Source organism: Oncorhynchus mykiss, chromosome 11 (genome assembly GCF_013265735.2).
Source record: "Oncorhynchus mykiss isolate Arlee chromosome 11, USDA_OmykA_1.1, whole genome shotgun sequence".
In the NCBI taxonomy this organism is placed as follows: domain Eukaryota; kingdom Metazoa; phylum Chordata; class Actinopteri; order Salmoniformes; family Salmonidae; genus Oncorhynchus; species Oncorhynchus mykiss.
The window spans coordinates 34,557,788-34,576,968 of NC_048575.1; the positions used below are offsets into that span (position 1 = coordinate 34,557,788).

Here is a 19,181-nt window from a genome sequence, read left to right on the forward strand (position 1 = left end):
TGGCCACAGTTAAAATGACATCAAATCACGTTATATCTACAGTAGCTTTGATTGGACTGATCATGTCAACATCATACTTTCAAAATCTTAGTCTGAATCAAGTCGACAATCTACTGGCAAATCCTTTATAATCCTTGTCATATGAAGAGCAATAATGAAGAGAAATTATAGATAAAACAAGTTGGAAGTCACAAATTCAACAATGCGTGGTTTGGGAGGGATCAGTGGCTAACTGCAAGCATTGCAACACAATCATTAGCCTGCTATTCAGTGGAGTGGCTGTGTTGTTCCTTGTCTAAGATTAAGGGTCTCTTTTCCTAGTTTAAAATGATAAACATTCAACATTGGACATGCTGTCTATGAAGCATGATTTTTGCCGCGCTTAAGACAACTGTTAACTCAGAACTGCAGAATCTGACTTTATGAACTGGGAAATTGGAAAAAAATGAGCTACGACTGAGAAAATGAGTTTTGAACTTTCATCCAACTGTAAATCTGGAACTCGGGCCTCTTTCTAGAGCTACGATCGGAAGATTACTGACGTCATCATGATTGAACCTTTTTTTTTCCAAATTCCCAGTTGTCTTGAAAGCACCATAAATCCAGAAAATGGCTCACGAAGGACAGCTGCGCCACCTTCCTGTTCCAGTGAGCACAGCACAACAATGTGAGTCCAAAAATGTATTGTATGCTTCTTCATAAATTATAATATGCCAGGGAGATATGTATACTGTAGCTAATAAAGTAATACTAAGTGTATGTTGTGTAGTAAGCTGTTAGTTGACCATGTGCCTCACCCTAATAATTTGGTCTATTTTCACCTCTTAATTTTGCCAACTGTTCTGACTTGGTGGTGCACATGTAGCCTTTAACCTGTTTTGGAGAAATGTAATATTTGAATATTGTAAGAGCTTTCATTGTCTGCATATATGCCCCATTTATTTATCCTACAGTTCTGACTTGGTGTACAGGGAGAACACTGTAAGAACGGCCCATGTTCTGAATTCTGTCGCTGCACTTTTCAAAAGTGCTGAACAAATAGTTATATTGACTACGGACGTCCTAGCTTGCTCATTAATGTCTTAATCAAAATTCTGGATTGCCTCTTTCGTTGCCAGACAAGGCTCCGCTGATAGCCAGGTGTAGCAGTGGTAAGGTGTTGGGACTGCTGTTGGGACAGTTTTATGTAGGCCCTAACAGTTTGTGGGCACTGCAATTAATGTATTGTTGCTATTGTGTCGTGTTCATGAGCATCACTTTCAAAATTGCTGGCTGAAATAAAACAAAAGTTCTGGATCATCACTTTAATTGAGTCATTTGAACCAATGCTGAGAAAGACAGGAGATATGTCCAATTAGTTAACTCGTTTTTGTCTCTCCGCACACATCTCAACAGAGGTGCTATCCGGAATCCTTGGAACGTCCCTATCCTAAACCTTCACCAAAACAATAATCCTTACCTTAATTAAACGTTTACATGTCAACTTCAATGGGGGTAGGGACATTCCAAGGACCCGGATAGCACTGACCGAAGACAGAGTGTCGGTGGCCTTGTGAATGTATGCATCGCGCGAGTTAATTCTGCGGTAGCGGGGCGCGCAATGCTTCTTCGAGAAAAGAGTAGCGGTGTTGGCTTGCGGCTCTCCCATTGGCTGTCCCACAGGATGCCCAGGTGTTGACAGAGATGGAATCAGCAGCTGGATCTCACGACGTTGCCTGACAGAGACACCGAAAGTGAGGCTCGCCTTGCTATCTTTCCAATTGTAGCCTATGCTACACAGATTTGAATAGAAATTGAACAGTATAATTATCAACAAGGAGAACAAAGATATGTAGCATTAAATCCGCACATCGCCCGTCTGCGCCCTCCCTCTGTAATTCAAACCCCGTGACGCCTCAATGGTGCCTGCTGCAAACGCTGCGTGGGGAAAATAACCTGAAGACAAGGCTGTCAAAGTATCTGAGACTCATCTAAAGGAAGTTTACACTTGTCCGTTTATCTGAACGCTTCCTTCCACGTTGTGTGTCCGGGAGAGCCCTCTGTTTGGAGGCTGTAGCTGGCGGTCATCCGGCGCTCGTGTAAGTGGTCGATTATCACATTAACTTCTCATTTATTATAGTCTACATTTGCGATATCATCACAAATAGCATTGACCAAAATGTAAGAATTCAACGATGCAAGATTGAAATTAACTTTGTCCTTGTTGAGAAATAGGCAGACACTGATTTCTATCTAAACGTTTGTTTACCTCGTTATAGCCTAACCATATGGACAGGACAGATATTAAAATGTTTAATGTCTTTATTAATGAGTCTATAGATTGTGTGTTTTATGATAAAGGTAATAAGAACACATAGCGGGGACCGACGTCCACTCACCACATTCGTTTGTTTATCAGCAACACCTGTTATGCATGTTGATCACTGATGTTGATGCATGCCATCTTCTCATTGATAATCTGTTTCAATAAAACAATGCAAACGTGGCAGTCAGAACGGGGGATGGATAGGCTGGACTGCAACAATTGATTTCATGACCCACAGTGCACAGACGACAATTCAACGTCTAACAATTTCAATGAAATTAAGTGGAATCGACGTTTATTTAACCAGTGTGTGCCCAGTTAGGGAGGTTCGATCTGATTGTGTAGATAGCACTGATTTAAATGCCAATGTACATAGAATCTCCTTCATGCAATGCGACCTGAAAATTGGTGTGAATGCCACATATCAGTCTCAACATTGTCAATTTCATGATGCAGGTGTATATATGCAGGGCTATATAGGTAAACAAGTGTTTGGATACCTCTGACCGAGCAAGAAGGATTAGGCCTAGGTCAAAAAGCAATGGCGATGAATGAATATGCTGGAGAATATGTGAGCGTAAGTCACGAGAGTGGGTTGTGGGGATTTAAATCCGGGGAAGAATGTCAGGCTGCCAAAAAGTGATGGCTTGCAGTCATACCCTTAGGGGGGTAAGTCTGGACTGGGGGACTGATGGCATTTGTTTCAGTACTGTAACGTTATATCCCATGATGTATCATTTCTATTCGGAGCCTAAATATAAGCAAAACAAGCATGCCTACTGAGAGTTGCTGTCTGTGATGCCTTGACTGACACCAATTGCGCTCACCTGTTGACCAGCAGTGTGATGTGTGCAATGGTTGACTATGTGACAATGCAGACTACAAAATGCTCAAGAGTTATTATTTAATGGAAACAAGATGACAAGGGCATAACGCATCAAAATAAACAGGTCATATACTACTGCACCTGTCTTTAAATTCAACAATATCCTACAATTGGCTACCCACAATAGTTCACATTAACACACCGCATTGTGTAGTTGTCTATGATCTAATACACCTGTGTGATGTTTGTGTTAACATTCGAGGAACCAGTCTCAATTCTATTTCACATCCGTTTGGTGAGAGGTGTTTTTGTGTCGTAGTGGTGCGTGGGTAAAATGACTGGGGAAGCCAAGCCAGAAAAAAAGCCATATTACAACCTATGTGTTGTGATAATTGCGTTGTTTGCTCTAGAACCTGCTAGTTCATAATTATGCCTTGCGACCATGATATATAGGCCTAAGGCTGAGACAATAAGAAGAAACCGCAACCTCTGTGTTTGAAGTACACAAAGCATATTGCATGTAACAGACAGTTCCATGACCTACAGCATTGGCAGACAAGTTACTGTAATGTTTCCGAAATTTTCGGACTTGATTTACCAATTGATTTCGAACCACGGAGAGTTACCGCAAATCTTAGAGAACACAGGAGCTGCCTCCACTATTCCAGCTACCATTTCAACTTCAACTTTTCAAAATCATCAAATCACCAATGCTTTGTCTCATAAATACTGTGACAACTAAAAGATACCAGAAACGATTTAGTCCAATCAACGTAAGATAACATTAGCCTTCTACATCTAGCTTCTTCCGTTCTCTAAGTCCAGGAGCACAATGTATGAATTTATGGTTGGATTAGAATCCCCATTATAATCATTGGCCAGTACGGAGAATTAAGTAAAACCACAAGTCCAAATCCCTATCTCCATCCATGGATCATTTAGGTAAGGGACCATTTTAGCTAGCCAGCCACCAGAGGACAACATGACGAGATGCAACAATTCAAGTTGTTTCTGTCAATTACGTATTTCTCTTGATGCGATCTGATAGGAGTGAAGTCAAATCCAAACTTGAATTTTTTTTGAGGTGGGCCAGGACCATTCACAATTGAGCTCACTCAGTTTAGCTCAGTGCTGATTGGCTTTTATTTTATACTTTTTTATCAAGGGAGGCCAAATGCTCACTGGCTTCCCTTGCATTCAATGCTACAGGTGTCAACAACATCTTCTTTATGACCAGACAGCATCAGATAGATGGCCTTCACATAGAGACAGAGCGGGACTATTTTGCTCGCTCGGAGGCTTTCTCCGGTGAGATACATTCAGCCTCTTGCGAATTGAAGGAAAATTATGAAAACACAGGGAGACGAAGGATAAATAATTTGGGTTTTTTTCTTGGTCATTTTTTTGGGGGGGAAGCCTGGCTTCCCTTGGCATCCATGAATACACACCACTGTTCATCAGCACAGTTACACAGTAAGTTATTCACAGAAACCGTTAGATGCTGCAGTGCCAGCAGGTTGTGAATACAATGCAACATATTCTCACCTTGGCACCAACTAGAGGGTGGTAATTGGGAGGCAGGTGCGGGGTGTGATAACAAGGTGACTGACAGTCACAAATGACCAGGTGTTCGGGGCGAAGCCCCAGAATGGAGGCCACTCCTGACAGATAGTCCTAGGGAGAATCTCAAATTCTTACTCCTCGTGTCCTGTCCTCTCTTCTTGCCTCCTTCTCAAAACCCATTGGAGGAGAAGGTCAGCGGGGAGGGACCGCTGGTGTTTTCATCCAATGGGTTTTGAGAAGGAGGTGAGGAGAGAGGATGCGAGGAGTATGCACTTGAGATTCTCCCCTAGTTACTTCTAAGCCCTTAGGAGGATTTGGAAACAGTCTACTTCCTGACACATTAGTCAGACAAGACAAATGGCCAAATAGACACAAGCAAAGGCAATTATACCAGATAAATGGGACACTTTTTGAAGAGACTTGGTGGACTTTCAAATCCAGTTAATCTGTTCTTGTGCTTTAGGTGCCCCTTTTGCAAAGTGACAGCGCCACTATGGAGTATCATCTATGATCTATTTAAATTGTTTTCACACCCTCTATCTCCAGCATTCCTAATAGCACAGAGCCATGCTATGCGTCACACATCGTAGGCCCTACAGCATGCCAACGAGTAAACCTCAAGTGGATAAGTTCATTCATTTTATTCATAAGATGCGTTTTTAGAATAAAAAATGTCCTTCTCAGTCACTCGGTGGAAGCGTCCCAAATGGCACCCTGTTCCCTACATAGTGCACTACCTTTGACCATAGGGGTGCCATTTTAAGACGTAGACCGTCAGAGCCGTTCTCTCCCTTCTGGTTAAGGCTGAGCACTGATCCTTAAGCTGGCCTCGAAGAGGCTAAAACAAGCAGTTAATTTAGCGCTTGGCTGCTGCTGCATTTTGAGCTCACACACACACGGGTCTGCTTTTCATGTATCCATCTGCTGTGAAGCCCTAGCCGGGTTGCGTTGACACCATTACTGTATGGGGGAAAGAAACGTGTAGAAGTGATAATGGACCTACATTCATAGTTTCTTGACCAGCTCGCTAATAATCACTGAATTGATAGCTAGACAGTCGGAGTGCGTAACACATTTCCAAAACGATGAATGTTTGACGGCAGAGAATAGTGCACTACCAATTTTCAGTGCGGCCCTCCGGACCTCGTCGAAGACAGAATGCTGCCCCCGGGACTAAATTAGTTTTACACCCCTGCTATACATGCAGTAAGGATGTCACTGTGTGTGTGTTTTATGGTACAGTTTAAACTACTATCGATCTGTGCCTAATATAATTTTTTGTGTGTGCATCCATGTACAGTATGTTTGTATTTTCCGTTTGAGTGTGTGTAATTCTGTCCGTGAAAAATAGGGAGTCTATTCTATCTTGAACATCCTTAGCTGAGAGATACAGGACTTTCATTCTCCTGTCCATCCTCTATCCAACCATTGTCATGTCCTGGTTGCTGCTATGTTACATAATCCCAATGCCTGTTCTCTCAATACTCGTACAGTAACCATCATTTACTCACTCACAAGGGCAGTGAAGTCGAAGCTGGGCAACATCAAGCATGGTTTGTTTACGTAAAGAGAAAGCATCTGGTGAAACACTATATAATGAAGAGGAGCTTTGCATTGTGGGATTGATAGTGTATGTGTTGATGACTCATCAGTCCGAGTTAAGCAGTGGTGATGGATTAGCATAGCGATCTCATCTAGGGCAGTAGGGTGATGTTGCCCCTAGACGCTGATCTGGGCTCAGTCCTGCATTTCCCCCACTAATGGTTAAGGTCAGGATTTGGGAATGAGAAGCTGATCCTAGATCTGTACCTAGGGAAAACCTCAATCCGGAGTGGAGGCACTCTGAATGGGGCTGTCTGATTCCCTGTGTTTCGTGGACATGAATCACATGACATCTGTTATGAGTTGTTATTTTCATTCACTAGAGCTTGCAGTGACTCACTTAGTAACGATCCATGCTTTAATGCAACAGTATCTTTTTTGGTGCACAGTACGAGGTAAAAGAGCTATCTATCTTAGATCTTTGAAATTGATATAGCTAGTTTCTGGGAGTGAGCATGTGTCTTGAAGGATAGGCTATACCCATTTTAGAAGACAATGAAACGATGTCGACACAATTTCCAAACACCGTAGCAGATCAGCACAGTTTGGTGCCTGCATCCCAAAATGGCACCCTATATAGTGCACTACTTTTGACCAGAGCCTATTTGGGATGCAACCTGTATAATCCACACATCCTGCTGTGCTGCTGCATTCAGGCTGATCCAAGCCTAATTTGTGCTATTGTTTTAGGTTGTGGGATAGTGGGTGTGTTATTGACAGTGTGTGACACAAATGTGGTGACATCTGCCCGGGAGGGTGTGTGTGGACATGCGTGCACGTGTAATAGGGAATGCATCATCAATGAAAACAGTCTTGTGGGGAACGTTGGCTGCCACGGAGCCTAAATCTCTGAGTCACCCTGGCGAGCGGATGCAGACACACACTGTGTACACGTACACACACAGAGGCATAATTGATGCCCTCCACCCCCTGTCCTTGACATGACTATAAAAAGCATGACTGAATAACTGCCTCCTCCTGTGGGTTTGGAGTAATGATACATTTTCCCTTCACTAGTCTATACAATTGTCTACCCCAAATGGCACCCTATTCCCTAATATAGTGCACTACATTTGACCAAGGCCCTATGGGTGCTGGTCAAAAGGAGTGCCATATATAGGGTGCCATTTGGGATGCACCCTAGGACTGTACTACCTGCCTACCGCTATGGCCCTCCCCAACGCCTGAGCCAAAGGCAGATGCAGTACAATAAATAGCTTGTTCCCCCTTTCCTACCGTACGTCGGAGACAGAGCAATCAACTCCAGGAAGTCCAGCGGCAGAGCCAGGGGTAGGACGGGGCGATGGCCTTGTGCTGTATTCTCCCCTCTCTCTCTCATCACCAGGATCATTTTTATCAGTAGGGACACAGGTATTGTACCACAGGGTGCCTTGAAGCCTCTTTTGTGCAACTGAGAAAGACTCAAAGTATTATTAGAATGTGTGTCCAGAAAGCAGTTGTTCCTTAGTCAGGCAGAAATACAAGGCAGGGTATTGCAGCCTTAAGAGTGCGATATACAATAGAATGTGAAATGCTGAAATCCCATCCAGTAATGCCAGGATACTTTCCCCCTGTGGACAGTCAGAGATGGCGGTCTTGAAGTGCTCTCATGTCTAAGCCAGAGTGGGTGGTCTTGTGAATGGCATCATTATGCATTTAAGCTGAACCATAGCAGCTTACTGAGACCCAGCCTGAAAGATTTCTCTGCTCCCCCAACACTGAAGCTGCTGAGAACGTGACACTGTGTTTGTGGCCTTATGTGCTCTTCATCTATTATGTATGTGTGTGTGTGTGTGTGTGTGTATGTATATATATATATATATATATATATATATATATATATATATATATATATATATCATAAGCTGACTGGAAACCGAGATGTGTTTTCAACATACAGTATGACATTGGAAATTGATTGGCAATTAGATTTGACATAACAAAAGGCAACTGTCACCTTCCCGGTATGAAACAACTGAATATGACGCCTACCCCTTCCGTCCATCCTTGTCAAAAAGATTCTGAGGATGAGGCTAGGTCAATCACAGAGCGCATAATTCTCTGAGCTTATGATTTACCATTCTCTTTCCATCCTCTCTCATTTCACTCAATAGGGATGTGCTGCATCCACACTCGTATGCATGTAAGATGCAGTTACTTTATTGTTCATTTACATGGAAATTCGTATACACTACAATACAATACAAAAACGCTGGAAATGGAATGTATTCTGAACAGAAGATATAAACGCATTTCAACGATTTTACTGAGCTACAGATCATATAAGGAAATCAATCAATTGGAATTAGGCCCTAATCTATGGATTTCTTATGAGTGGGCAGGGGTGCTGTCAGGACCAGCCAATCAGAATTAGTTTATCCCCACAAAAGGGCTTTATTACAGTCAAAAATACTCCTCAGTTTCACCAGCTGTCCGGGTGGCTGGTTTCAGATCATCTCGCAGGTGAAGAAGCCGGATGTGGAGGTCCTAGGCTGTTGTATTATGCGTGGTCTGCGGTTGTGAGGCCGGTTGGATGTACTGCAAAATTCTTTAAAATGACGTTGGAGGTGGCTTATTCTCTGGCAACAGCTCTGGTGGACATTCCTGCAGTCAGCATGTCAATGGCATGCTCCCTAAACTTGAGACATCTGTGGCATTGTGTTGTATGACAAAACCGCACATTTTAGAGTGGCCTTTTATTGTACCCAGCACAAGGCACACCTGTACTGTGCAGCCGTCTTCATCGACCTTGCCAAGGCTTTCGACTCTGTCAATCACCATATTCTTATCGGCAGACTCAGTAGCCTCGGTTTTTCGGATGACTGCCTTGCCTGGTTCACCAATTACTTTGCAGACAGAGTTCAGTGTGTCAAATCGGAGGGCATGCTGTCCGGTCCTCTGGCAGTCTCTATGGGGGTGCCACAGGGTTCAATTCTCGGGCCGACTCTTTTCTCTGTATACATCAATGATGTTGCTCTTGCTGCGGGCGATTCCCTGATCCACCTCTACGCAGACGACACCATTCTATATACTTTCGGCCCGTCATTGGACACTGTGATATCTAACCTCCAAACAAGCTGCAATGCCATACAACACTCCTTCCGTGGCCTCCGACTGCTCTTAAACGCTAGTAAAACCAAATGCATGCTTTTCAACCGATCGCTGCCTGCACCCGCATGCCCGCCTAGCATCACCACCCTGGATGGTTCCGACCTAGAATATGTGGACATCTATAAGTACCTAGGTGTCTGGCTAGACTGCAAACTCTCCTTCCAGACTCATATCAAACATCTCCAATCGAAAATCAAATCAAGAGTCGGCTTTCTATTCCGCAACAAAGCCTCCTTCACTCACGCCGCCAAGCTTACCCTAGTAAAACTGACTATCCTACCGATCCTCGACTTCGGCGATGTCATCTACAAAATGGCTTCCAACACTCTACTCAGCAAACTGGATGCAGTCTATCACAGTGCCATCCGTTTTGTCACTAAAGCACCTTATACTACCCACCACTGCGACTTGTATGCTCTAGTCGGCTGGCCCTCGCTACATATTCGTCGCCAGACCCACTGGCTCCAGGTCATCTACAAGTCCATGCTAGGTAAAGCTCCGCCTTATCTCAGCTCACTGGTCACGATGGCAACACCCATCCGTAGCACGCGCTCCAGCAGGTGTATCTCACTGATCATCCCTAAAGCCAACACCTCATTTGGCCGCCTTTCGTTCCAGTACTCTGCTGCCTGTGACTGGAACGAATTGCAAAAATCGCTGAAGTTGGAGACTTTTATCTCCCTCACCAACTTCAAACATCTGCTATCTGAGCAGCTAACCGATCGCTGCAGCTGTACATAGTCTATTGGTAAATAGCCCACCCATTTTCACCTACCTCATCCCCATACTGTTTTTATTTATTTACTTTTCTGCTATTTTGCACACCAATATCTCTACCTGTACATGACCATCTGATCATTTATCACTCCAGTGTTAATCTGCAAAATTGTAATTATTCGCCTACCTCATGCCTTTTGCACACATTGTATATAGACTCCCCCTTTGTTTTCTACTGTGTTATTGACTTGTTAATTGTTTACTCCATGTGTAACTCTGTGTTGTCTGCTCATACTGCTATGCTTTATCTTGGCCAGGTCGCAGTTGCAAATGAGAACTTGTTCTCAACTAGCCTACCTGGTTAAATAAAGGTAAAATAAAAAAATAAACCTGTGTATATAATATACACAGGTTTATATAATCATATAATAATCATATTAATATATTATATAATCAGCTTCTTGATATCCCACACCTGTCAGGTGGATGATTTATCTTGGCAAAGAAGAAATGTTCACTAACAGATGTAAACAAATGCGTACATAATATTTTAGAGAAATACAGTGTATTCAGACCCCTTTTACTTTTTCCACATTTTGTTACTTTACAGCCTTATTCTAAAATGAATTTAAAAAAAAATTCCCTTCATCAATCTACACACAATACCCCATAATGACAGTGCCGAAACAGGTTTTTAGAAATGTTAGCAACTGAAATACATATGTATTCAGACACTTTACTCAGTACTTTGCTGAAGCACCTTTGGCAGTGATTACAGCCTTGAGTCTTCTTGGGAATGACGCTACAAGGTTGACACACCTGCATTTGGAGAGTTTCTCCCATTCTTCTCTGCAGGTCCTCTCAAGCTCTGTCAAGTTGGATGTGGAGCGTCACTACACTGCTATTTTCATGTCTCTCCATAGGTGTTTGATAGGGTTCAAGTCTGGGCTCTGGCTGGGCCACTTAATTTGTTTTGAGTTAAAATACATTTGCAAAAATTTCTAAACTTGTTTTCACTTCGTTATTGTGGGTAGATAGAGGGGGAAAGAACTATTTTATAAATTTTAGAATAAGGCTGTAACGTAACAAAATATTGAAAAAGTAAACTGTCTGAATACTTTCCGGATGCATTGTAAGCTTTTTGTACATATGGAATATTTTCTTGGTTCTTTTTATTTCAGCTCATGAAGCATGGGACCAACACTTTACATGTTGAGTTTGTTTTTGTTCAGTAGAGAGAGTCTTTATAGACACAGTTATGGACCCTCTCCTCTACTCTCTCTGTGACCCCCCCCCCCCTGCAGCAGCACCCCGTGGCGGTGGCAAGGCCAGGAGAGATGGGGCGCAAGCTGGACCTGTCGGGCCTGACAGACGACGAGGCAGAGCATGTGCTGAAGGTGGTGCAGAGGGATATGAAGCTGAGGAAGAAGGAGGAGGACAGGCTCAGGTGAGATGGGGGATTAGGGGGAGGGTGAGAGAACTGTATGAAAAATGGGATTTGCGGGTCTGATAATTGAGGAAGTGTACCATGTTTTCGGAAAATGTTTTATTCCTGTGTCAATTTACAACTCAAAACACAAATTAAATTGCTGAACATTTGGTGCCCCCAGGACTACCTGGTATACGATTCCCCTTACGAAAGTTGAAACACTCTTCTCCATTGGAGAAGTGTATTTTTTTAGCTGATAGCCATGTTATCAACATCTTTCACATAACTGTGAGTTTGAGTAAAGATATTTCGGGAAAGATATTTGTGCTGATCCTGCTGGATTTAAAGGGGGGCTAAGACGTGACTGTCTCTTCAGCCTAGTCAGACTGTGTGGATGTCAGACATCTGCACCATCTTCAGCACGTGCTCCGCCTCGTCGTCCGTCAGGCCAGACAGGTCCAGCTTGCGCCCCATCTCTCCTGGCCTTGCCACCGCCACGGGGTGCTGCTGCAGGGTCTTGAGGTCAGGGTCTGGTTGGGGGTCAGGCCTCAGGGTGCAGCTCTGATGTCATACCCTGCTTCTTCACACATCCCTGAGAGATAAAGTCTTCTGTCAGATGCGACAGGCTTTCTCCCTCCTCCTCCATTGTGCCTCCCTGCCTCTGTCCTTCTCCTCACATTTCAACCCTCTCCTCCCTCTCCCCTCCATCTATCCCTCCCTCTGTATCTCTCTCTCTCTCTCTCTCTGTGTGACAAGCTGCAGCTAGGGGATACAGTGTTCTGATGTTGATAGGCTCTTGTGGGAATCGGTCATCAGATTTATAGGCAGAGCAGACCGTCTGGTTTGTGATGCATCAGCAAGCCTCTTGTGAGGATGCCTTGAGCCATTCCGAAATGATCATACAGATCTATCAAACTGAATATGGAAATACATGTACATATTCATTTAAAGGGTTGTCAAGTTTCACTTTATACAGTGTTATGCTCTCCAGTCCCCACATTTGATCAAGAGACCAAAGTGTTTTTCCACTGTACTGCAGTAGCTTTTTACACTTCTAGGCCTATCATTGTGTCACAGGACACCACAGTGGTGACCTACCATGGTATGATGTGTATCGACATGAATGCAGTCTGTTATTGGTTTGTTTAGTTTTTTACCCAGTGAAGAACATTTATTATTATTGTTACAGAACAGTATTATATCCTGCATTGCCAGACTCTGCAATCTCACATTTACTCAGTTTATAAGGAGGAAGGCTGGATCGAGGCTACATTATTATTGACCAGACAGCGGTGGTCTTGAGTCAGCAACACTTGATTTTTAGACCCTTCTGGGGTTTGCCTAATCAAGACCGGGCTAACAGCTAGCTAGCTTCTCCATGAATTACTGGGAAATACCATATGTCCTCTCAGCAAAGTCTTATTCAAATGATCAAAACCAAAGAAACCTTTGGAAAAAAACACCATGTCAAGCCATTGGTGTTTCTCTCTGTTTTTAAAAAGATGAATAGCTAAAAGGATGAATGCCCTTGTAAAAAGTTGCACATTTTCATTGGGAATTCTGTGGCTCATTAAAGAAATGATCAAGCTTTGTTGAAAGGAACACGAGTTGGAGCAAAGTGGTTTAGACCAGTAAAGACCCGTGTAACTATGCTGCTCAAAAAAATAAAGGGAACACTAAAATAACACATCCTAGATCTGAATGAATGAAATATTCTTATTAAATACTTTTTTCTTTACATAGTTGAATGTGCGGACAACAAAATCACCCAATTATCAATGGAAATCAAATTTATCAATCCATGGAGGTCTGGATTTGGAGTCACACTCAAAATTAAAGTGGAAAACCACACTACAGGCTGATCCAACTTTGATGTAATGTCCTTAAAACAAGTCAAAATGAGGCTCAGTAGTGTGTGTGGCCTCCACGTGTCTGTATGACCTCCCTACAACGCCTGGGCATGCTCCTGATGAGGTGGCGGATGGTCTCTTGCGGGATCTCCTTCCAGACCTGGACTAAAGCATCCGCCAACTCCTGGACAGTCTGTGGTGCAACGTGGCATTGGTGGATGGAGCGAGACATGATGTCCCAGATGTGCTCAATTGGATTCAGGTCTGGGGAACGGGCGGGCCAGTCCATAGCATCAATGCCTTCCTCTTGCAGGAACTGCTGACACACTCCAGCCACACTCCAGCCAGCATATGGTCTCACAAGGGGTCTGAAGATCTCATCTCGGTACCTAATGGCAGTCAGGCTACCTCTGGCGAGCACATGGAGGGCTTTGCGGCCCCCCAAAGAAATGCCACCCCGCACCATGCTGGAGGATGTTGCAGGCAGCAGAACGTTCTCCACGGCGTCTCCAGACTGTCACGTCTGTCACGTGCTCAGTGTGAACTTGCTTTCATCTGTGAAGAGCACAGGGCGCCAGTGGTGAATTTGCCAATCTTGGTGTTCTCTGGCAAATGCTAAACGTCCTGTACGGTGTTGGGCTGTAAGCACAACCCCCACCTGTGGACGTTGGGCCCTCATACCACCCTCATGAAGTCTGTTTCTGACCGTTTGAGCAGACACATGCACATTTGTGGCCTGCTGGAGGTCATTTTGGAGGGCTCTGGCAGTGCTCGTCCTGCTCATACTTGCACATAGGCGGAGGTAGCGATCCTGCTGCTGGGTTGTTGCCCTCCTACGGCCTCCTCCACATCTCCTGATGTACTGGCCTGTCTCCTGGTAGCATCTCCAAGCTCTGGACACTACGCTGACAGACACAGCAAACCTTCTTGCCACAGCTCGCATTGATGTGCCATCCTAGATGAGCTGCACTACCTGAGCCACTTGTGTGGGTTGTAGACTCCGTCTCATGCTACCACTAGAGTGAAAGCACCGACAGCATTCAAAAGTGACCAAAACATCAGCCAGGAAGCATAGGAACTGAGAAGTGGTCTGTGGTCCCCACCTGCAGAACCACTCCTTTTATTGGGGGTGTCTTGCTAATTGCCAATAATTTCCACCTGTTGTCTATTCCATTTGCACAACAGCATGTGAAATGTATTGTCAATCAGTGTTGCTTCCTAAGTGGACAGTTTGATTTCACAGAAGTGTGATTGACTTGGAGTTACATTGTGTTGTTTCAGTGTTCCCTTTATTTTTTTGAGCAGTGTATATTAGATATATTAGATGCCCGCTGACAACAAATCAAGTCTTTATGTTAGTTCGATTTGGTCTGTATTGTTCCGAAAAGTAATTACGTCTTCTGTTGGTTTTTGATTTCTCTGTGGACTCTCTCTGTTTCATAACCGAATCAACGGTGTGCCATAATCATTGCTCTTGAGAAATCAATATTTGCCCATCGAGGGCTCTGAGCAGTGCTGGACACTTGCTCAAATTCATTCACGTCCATCACACTCCTGAGTTTGGTTGGAGTGCAGAGGTCCTGGGTTCGAGCCTCGGGGTTAGCAGAATTGGGAGGAAGTGGTACTCCCTAAGCAAGCAGCGTGATGCCCTTTACAGTTGTGACTCGGATATGCAGTTGCTCTCAGCTCAACGGTGGGGTCGCTGTTGAGTAAGTGTGATAGGTGAATGTAGAACATGGGGATGTGTGAAACTTACTACTCAGCCTGCGCCGCCAAATTGCCAGCTTCACGCGTAACTGGTAAGACGCTTCAGGTGGGCTGTCATGTGTGCTAGCTAGGCAGAGGTCCTGTGTTCGAGCCTCGGTGTGAGCCGAATCAGGAGGAAGTGGTACTCGCTAAGCAAGCAGCTTTCAACCGTTACACGTGTATGGGCATTAGGAAAAAGCAAAGGCTTTGATTTCTGGTCAAACAGATGAGAACGGGGTCCTAGAAGACCTCTGGTAGAAAAAGTATTGCGGTATTAGAAATCCATCACAACACAATAATGTTGACCTTTTTCTTTCTGGTCTAATCCACGCTTTCCATCAGAATTGTTCTAACTTTAACAATAAAGCTGCATAACATCTTTTTTTTCTAGATTAAGTATTTACATGTTATGTTTGTTTTAGTTTTTTTTGATAATGTGACGTGCACTAACTTATTAGCTAGCTAGCTAGTATTAACATGCGCCTTCTACAACAATAGCAATATAAGCTTAGCTTGCTAACAGTTAGCTTAGCTTGCTAACAGTTAGCTTGCTAACAGTTAGCTTGCTAACAGTTAGCTTGCTAACAGTTAGCTTGCTAACATTGACTAGACCATAAAGCAACACACATGGACATGCATTGCCAAACACTGCTACTGCCAGCTTCTGGTTTGGCTGAGTGGCTGATGACTTCAAGGTCTTTGTTGTGTGAACACAACAGAGATTGACTGCCGACACTGTTCAGGGGTGCTAAGTACTGTCGGCAGACAGTACAATCCTTGACAATCCTACCCGTGTGTCTGGGCTATAAGAAGGATCAAGCCCGACTTGACTAGGTTACAATACCAAAAACAAAGCCTGTTGTTCTCCTTTTGATATGAACATAGTCAGAAGGAAAGGACTGTTTTGAACATTACATTAATAAAAACGAAGCTATTAAACCTATGCAAACAGTAGCAGATGGTAGTTTGGTTGTTTCAGGTTGTCGTACTTCCCTCCCCCTGGGGGGTTTTTCCCTCCATGCATGGCTGACTTTTGTTTCTTCTGTTTTAAATGATGCCAGCCTGCCGGAGTTATAAAGTGTCCCATGAATCCTTCACAAGGCTAATTTTAAAGTCTCAGCTGGCAGTTCAAATGCTCCATTTTAATTTCCCTAGTGTTTCCTACTAAGGAATATTGAGGAACTTAATTGATATTACCTTCTGACGCATAAGTACTGGCCTGTCAGAAAAATGTAAATAACTAAATGATGTGCATATGATCAAACTTGGGTACAATCACAGCTTTTCTGTACGACTCAAGTTCTGCAATGTAAGTGACTTCTTAAAGGTACAATGCAGCCATTTGTATCTCAATATCAAATCATTTCTGGGTAACAATTAAGTACCTTACTGTGATTGTTTTCAATTAAAACGGTGAAAACTAAACAAAAATAGCTCCATAGCAAAGAGCAATTTCTCAAGCAAGTCTGGGGATGTCTGGGAATGGTCTGAGTGGGGAAAACTAGCTGTTTTTGGCAGAGGTTTGGATCTCTCTTATTAGTCTAACTAATTCACCACCGGGTGACATCCATCCCACCAAAAGAGGCTGAAATTTCAGGCTGTCTTTTCAAACATCATAATTTTCACAATAACACAGTATTATTCCAACCTCAGTGTGGAAATGTATATAAAACAAAGGAAAATCACGTTTTCACAGCCTTTTAAACATGTATAGCTATTGTTCTACTACTATTGCTAAAGCTCTGTTTACTCGTGATTTGTAATGCCAGTGAGCTAAATTGTTTAGAAACTATTGCTACTGTATGTCAACATTGTTAAATGTTGGCTTGCTTAATATGGCTTGCTGCAGTATATTTCCTTCTTAACCCAATTATGATGTACAGTTACAGTATCTGCTGTCCAACCTCTGGCCTGCTTCCTCCTCACTGTAGCCAGCCTGCTGGAGTGTCTCATTACACCAGCACAGGGAATTCAGTCTCAGAGCTCAGCCAGAGAGATGGTTGAAGAAAAGAGAACAAACAGCACTGACTCCCAAGGGATGGAGGGAAAGACAATAGAATGATAAAAATAACAATATCCATCCACCACTCTTTGTTTTTCGAAGTTTCCCCAGGTCTGTCTGTTCTCTCGGCTTCTACCTACAGCAGCAGTGGTTACTCCTGGAGATGGTGGAGATTGATCCGTTAAAGGCCTGTTCCTGACTTGATAATGACTCACACTTCCCATGCTCAGCCAGTCTTTCCCTAGCTCACAGACACTGCTATTAATGAGTGTTTGACAAGTCTATCTTTACAGCCGTAGGCGAAAGTCAAGTGTCTGCATCTCAACGTCCTGTCTGTGTAACGCTAGTGGTTTGTGTGATGTAAAAAAAAAAAAAAGCATGATAATTGAACAATGCCTGGTGGCCAGTTTGGTATTCCTTTGTCAATTGTAGACCAATGCTATTTCTCTGTCTCTCTCTGTCGGGCTCTCAATTCAGTAGACTTAAATTACTTCTAAAGTCAACCAAAATGTGAGCAGTCTTTAACAGTCTCAACCATACATTATTGGATTATAGTCTCATTTTTTATTTTATTTTAACTATGCAGGTCAGTTAAGAACACATTCTTATTTTCAATGATGGCCTAGGAACAGTGGGTTAACTGCCTTGTTCAGAACAACAGATTGTACCTTGTCAGCTCGGGGATTCGAACTTGCAACATTTCGATATCTAGTCCAATGCTTTAACCACTAGGCTACCCTGCTGCCCTAATACATTTCACATAGTCTAATAATTCTAATACATTTCACATCGTTAATTACGTTTCAGGGTGGAATTATTTAGTCATTACTTTAAACATATACATTTCCTTATCATCAATAGAAACAATTTAAAAAAATTTTTTTTTTAAATCCAACGCGTTTCGGCTGCATGGCCTTCGTCAGGGAGTACGAAGGCCATGCAGCCAAAATGCGTTAGATTTTTGAAACTTCAGGGAGTACGAAGGCCATGCAGCCGAAACACATTGAATTTTTAAAACTTTTTCTATTGAACATGCCATACAAATAAAGGCATTTTAATTAATATGAGGAGTGCCTTGGTCCTCCTTTCTTTTTGATGACCTGGTTCTATAACTGATTGGAAAGTTGAGCCAGATTTTAATGTTCCTTTTAATGGCATAGAAATGGCATGGCTCTTCTTGCTTTGTCTCTCAGCTCATTCACAGCCATGTGAAAGCTACCTGTTTTGCTGATATTTAGTCCTAGATACGTGTATTCTTTTTAAATATATATTTTTTTACCCCATTTTCTCCCCAATTTTGTGATATCCATGTGGTGTAGTCTTGTCCCATCGCTGCAACTCACGTACGAACTTGGGAGAGGCAAAGGTTCGAGAGCCGTACGTCCTCCGAAACAAGCCACACTGCTTCTTGACACAACGGCCACTTGACCCTGAAGCCAGCCGCACCAATGTGTCGGAGGAAACACCGTTCACCTGGCAACCGTGTCAGGGCCCGGCCCGTCACAAGAGTCGCTAGTGCCCGATGGGACAAGAACATCCCTGCCGGCCAAACCCTCCCCTGGCCCAGCGTCATCAGGGTTAATTGTGCCCCACCCCATGGATCTCCTGGTCGTGTCCGGCTGTGACAGAGCCTGGACTCGAACCCAGAATCTCTAGTGGCACAGCTAACACTGCGATGCAGTGCCTTAGACCACTGCACCACTCAGGAGGTAATACATGTAGTTTGTGGTGTGTTCTAATAGAAGTGTGTCTGAATATAATTTATATTTGTCATCCTGATTTCCGGTCAGAGCCCGGGTCTAACAGAACCTGTGCAGATGATCTAGATGCTGATGTAACCTCTCCTTAGTGGGAGACCATAGCACCAGGTCATCTGCGTTCAGCAGACATTTGATTTCAGTGTTGTGTAGGGTGAGACCAGGTGCTGCTGATTCTTCTAATGTTTTTGCCAATTAATTCATGGAGATGTTAAATAGTGTTGGACTTATTGGGCAGCCCTGTTTCACTCCACGTCCCTGAGAGAAGTCGTC

The 19,181-nt window shown here is 43.5% G+C and overlaps 1 protein-coding gene across 3 annotated transcripts in view; it reads left to right on the top strand.

The window, feature by feature from the left end:
- Positions 1-1,553: 1,553 nt before the first annotated feature.
- Positions 1,554-19,181, top strand: part of LOC110535611 (rab effector MyRIP) — a 153,270-nt gene continuing 135,642 nt past the window's right edge. Inside the window, exons 1-2 of one of the 3 annotated variants that reach the window (XM_036935342.1) lie at positions 1,554-2,078; positions 11,429-11,571. In XM_036935342.1, the coding sequence (XP_036791237.1) occupies positions 11,462-11,571 (110 nt within the window). In that variant the 5' untranslated portion in view covers positions 1,554-2,078; positions 11,429-11,461. The remainder of the gene's footprint in view (positions 2,079-11,428; positions 11,572-19,181) is intronic. The other 2 variants (XM_036935344.1, XM_036935343.1) reach the window with 2 other exon arrangements.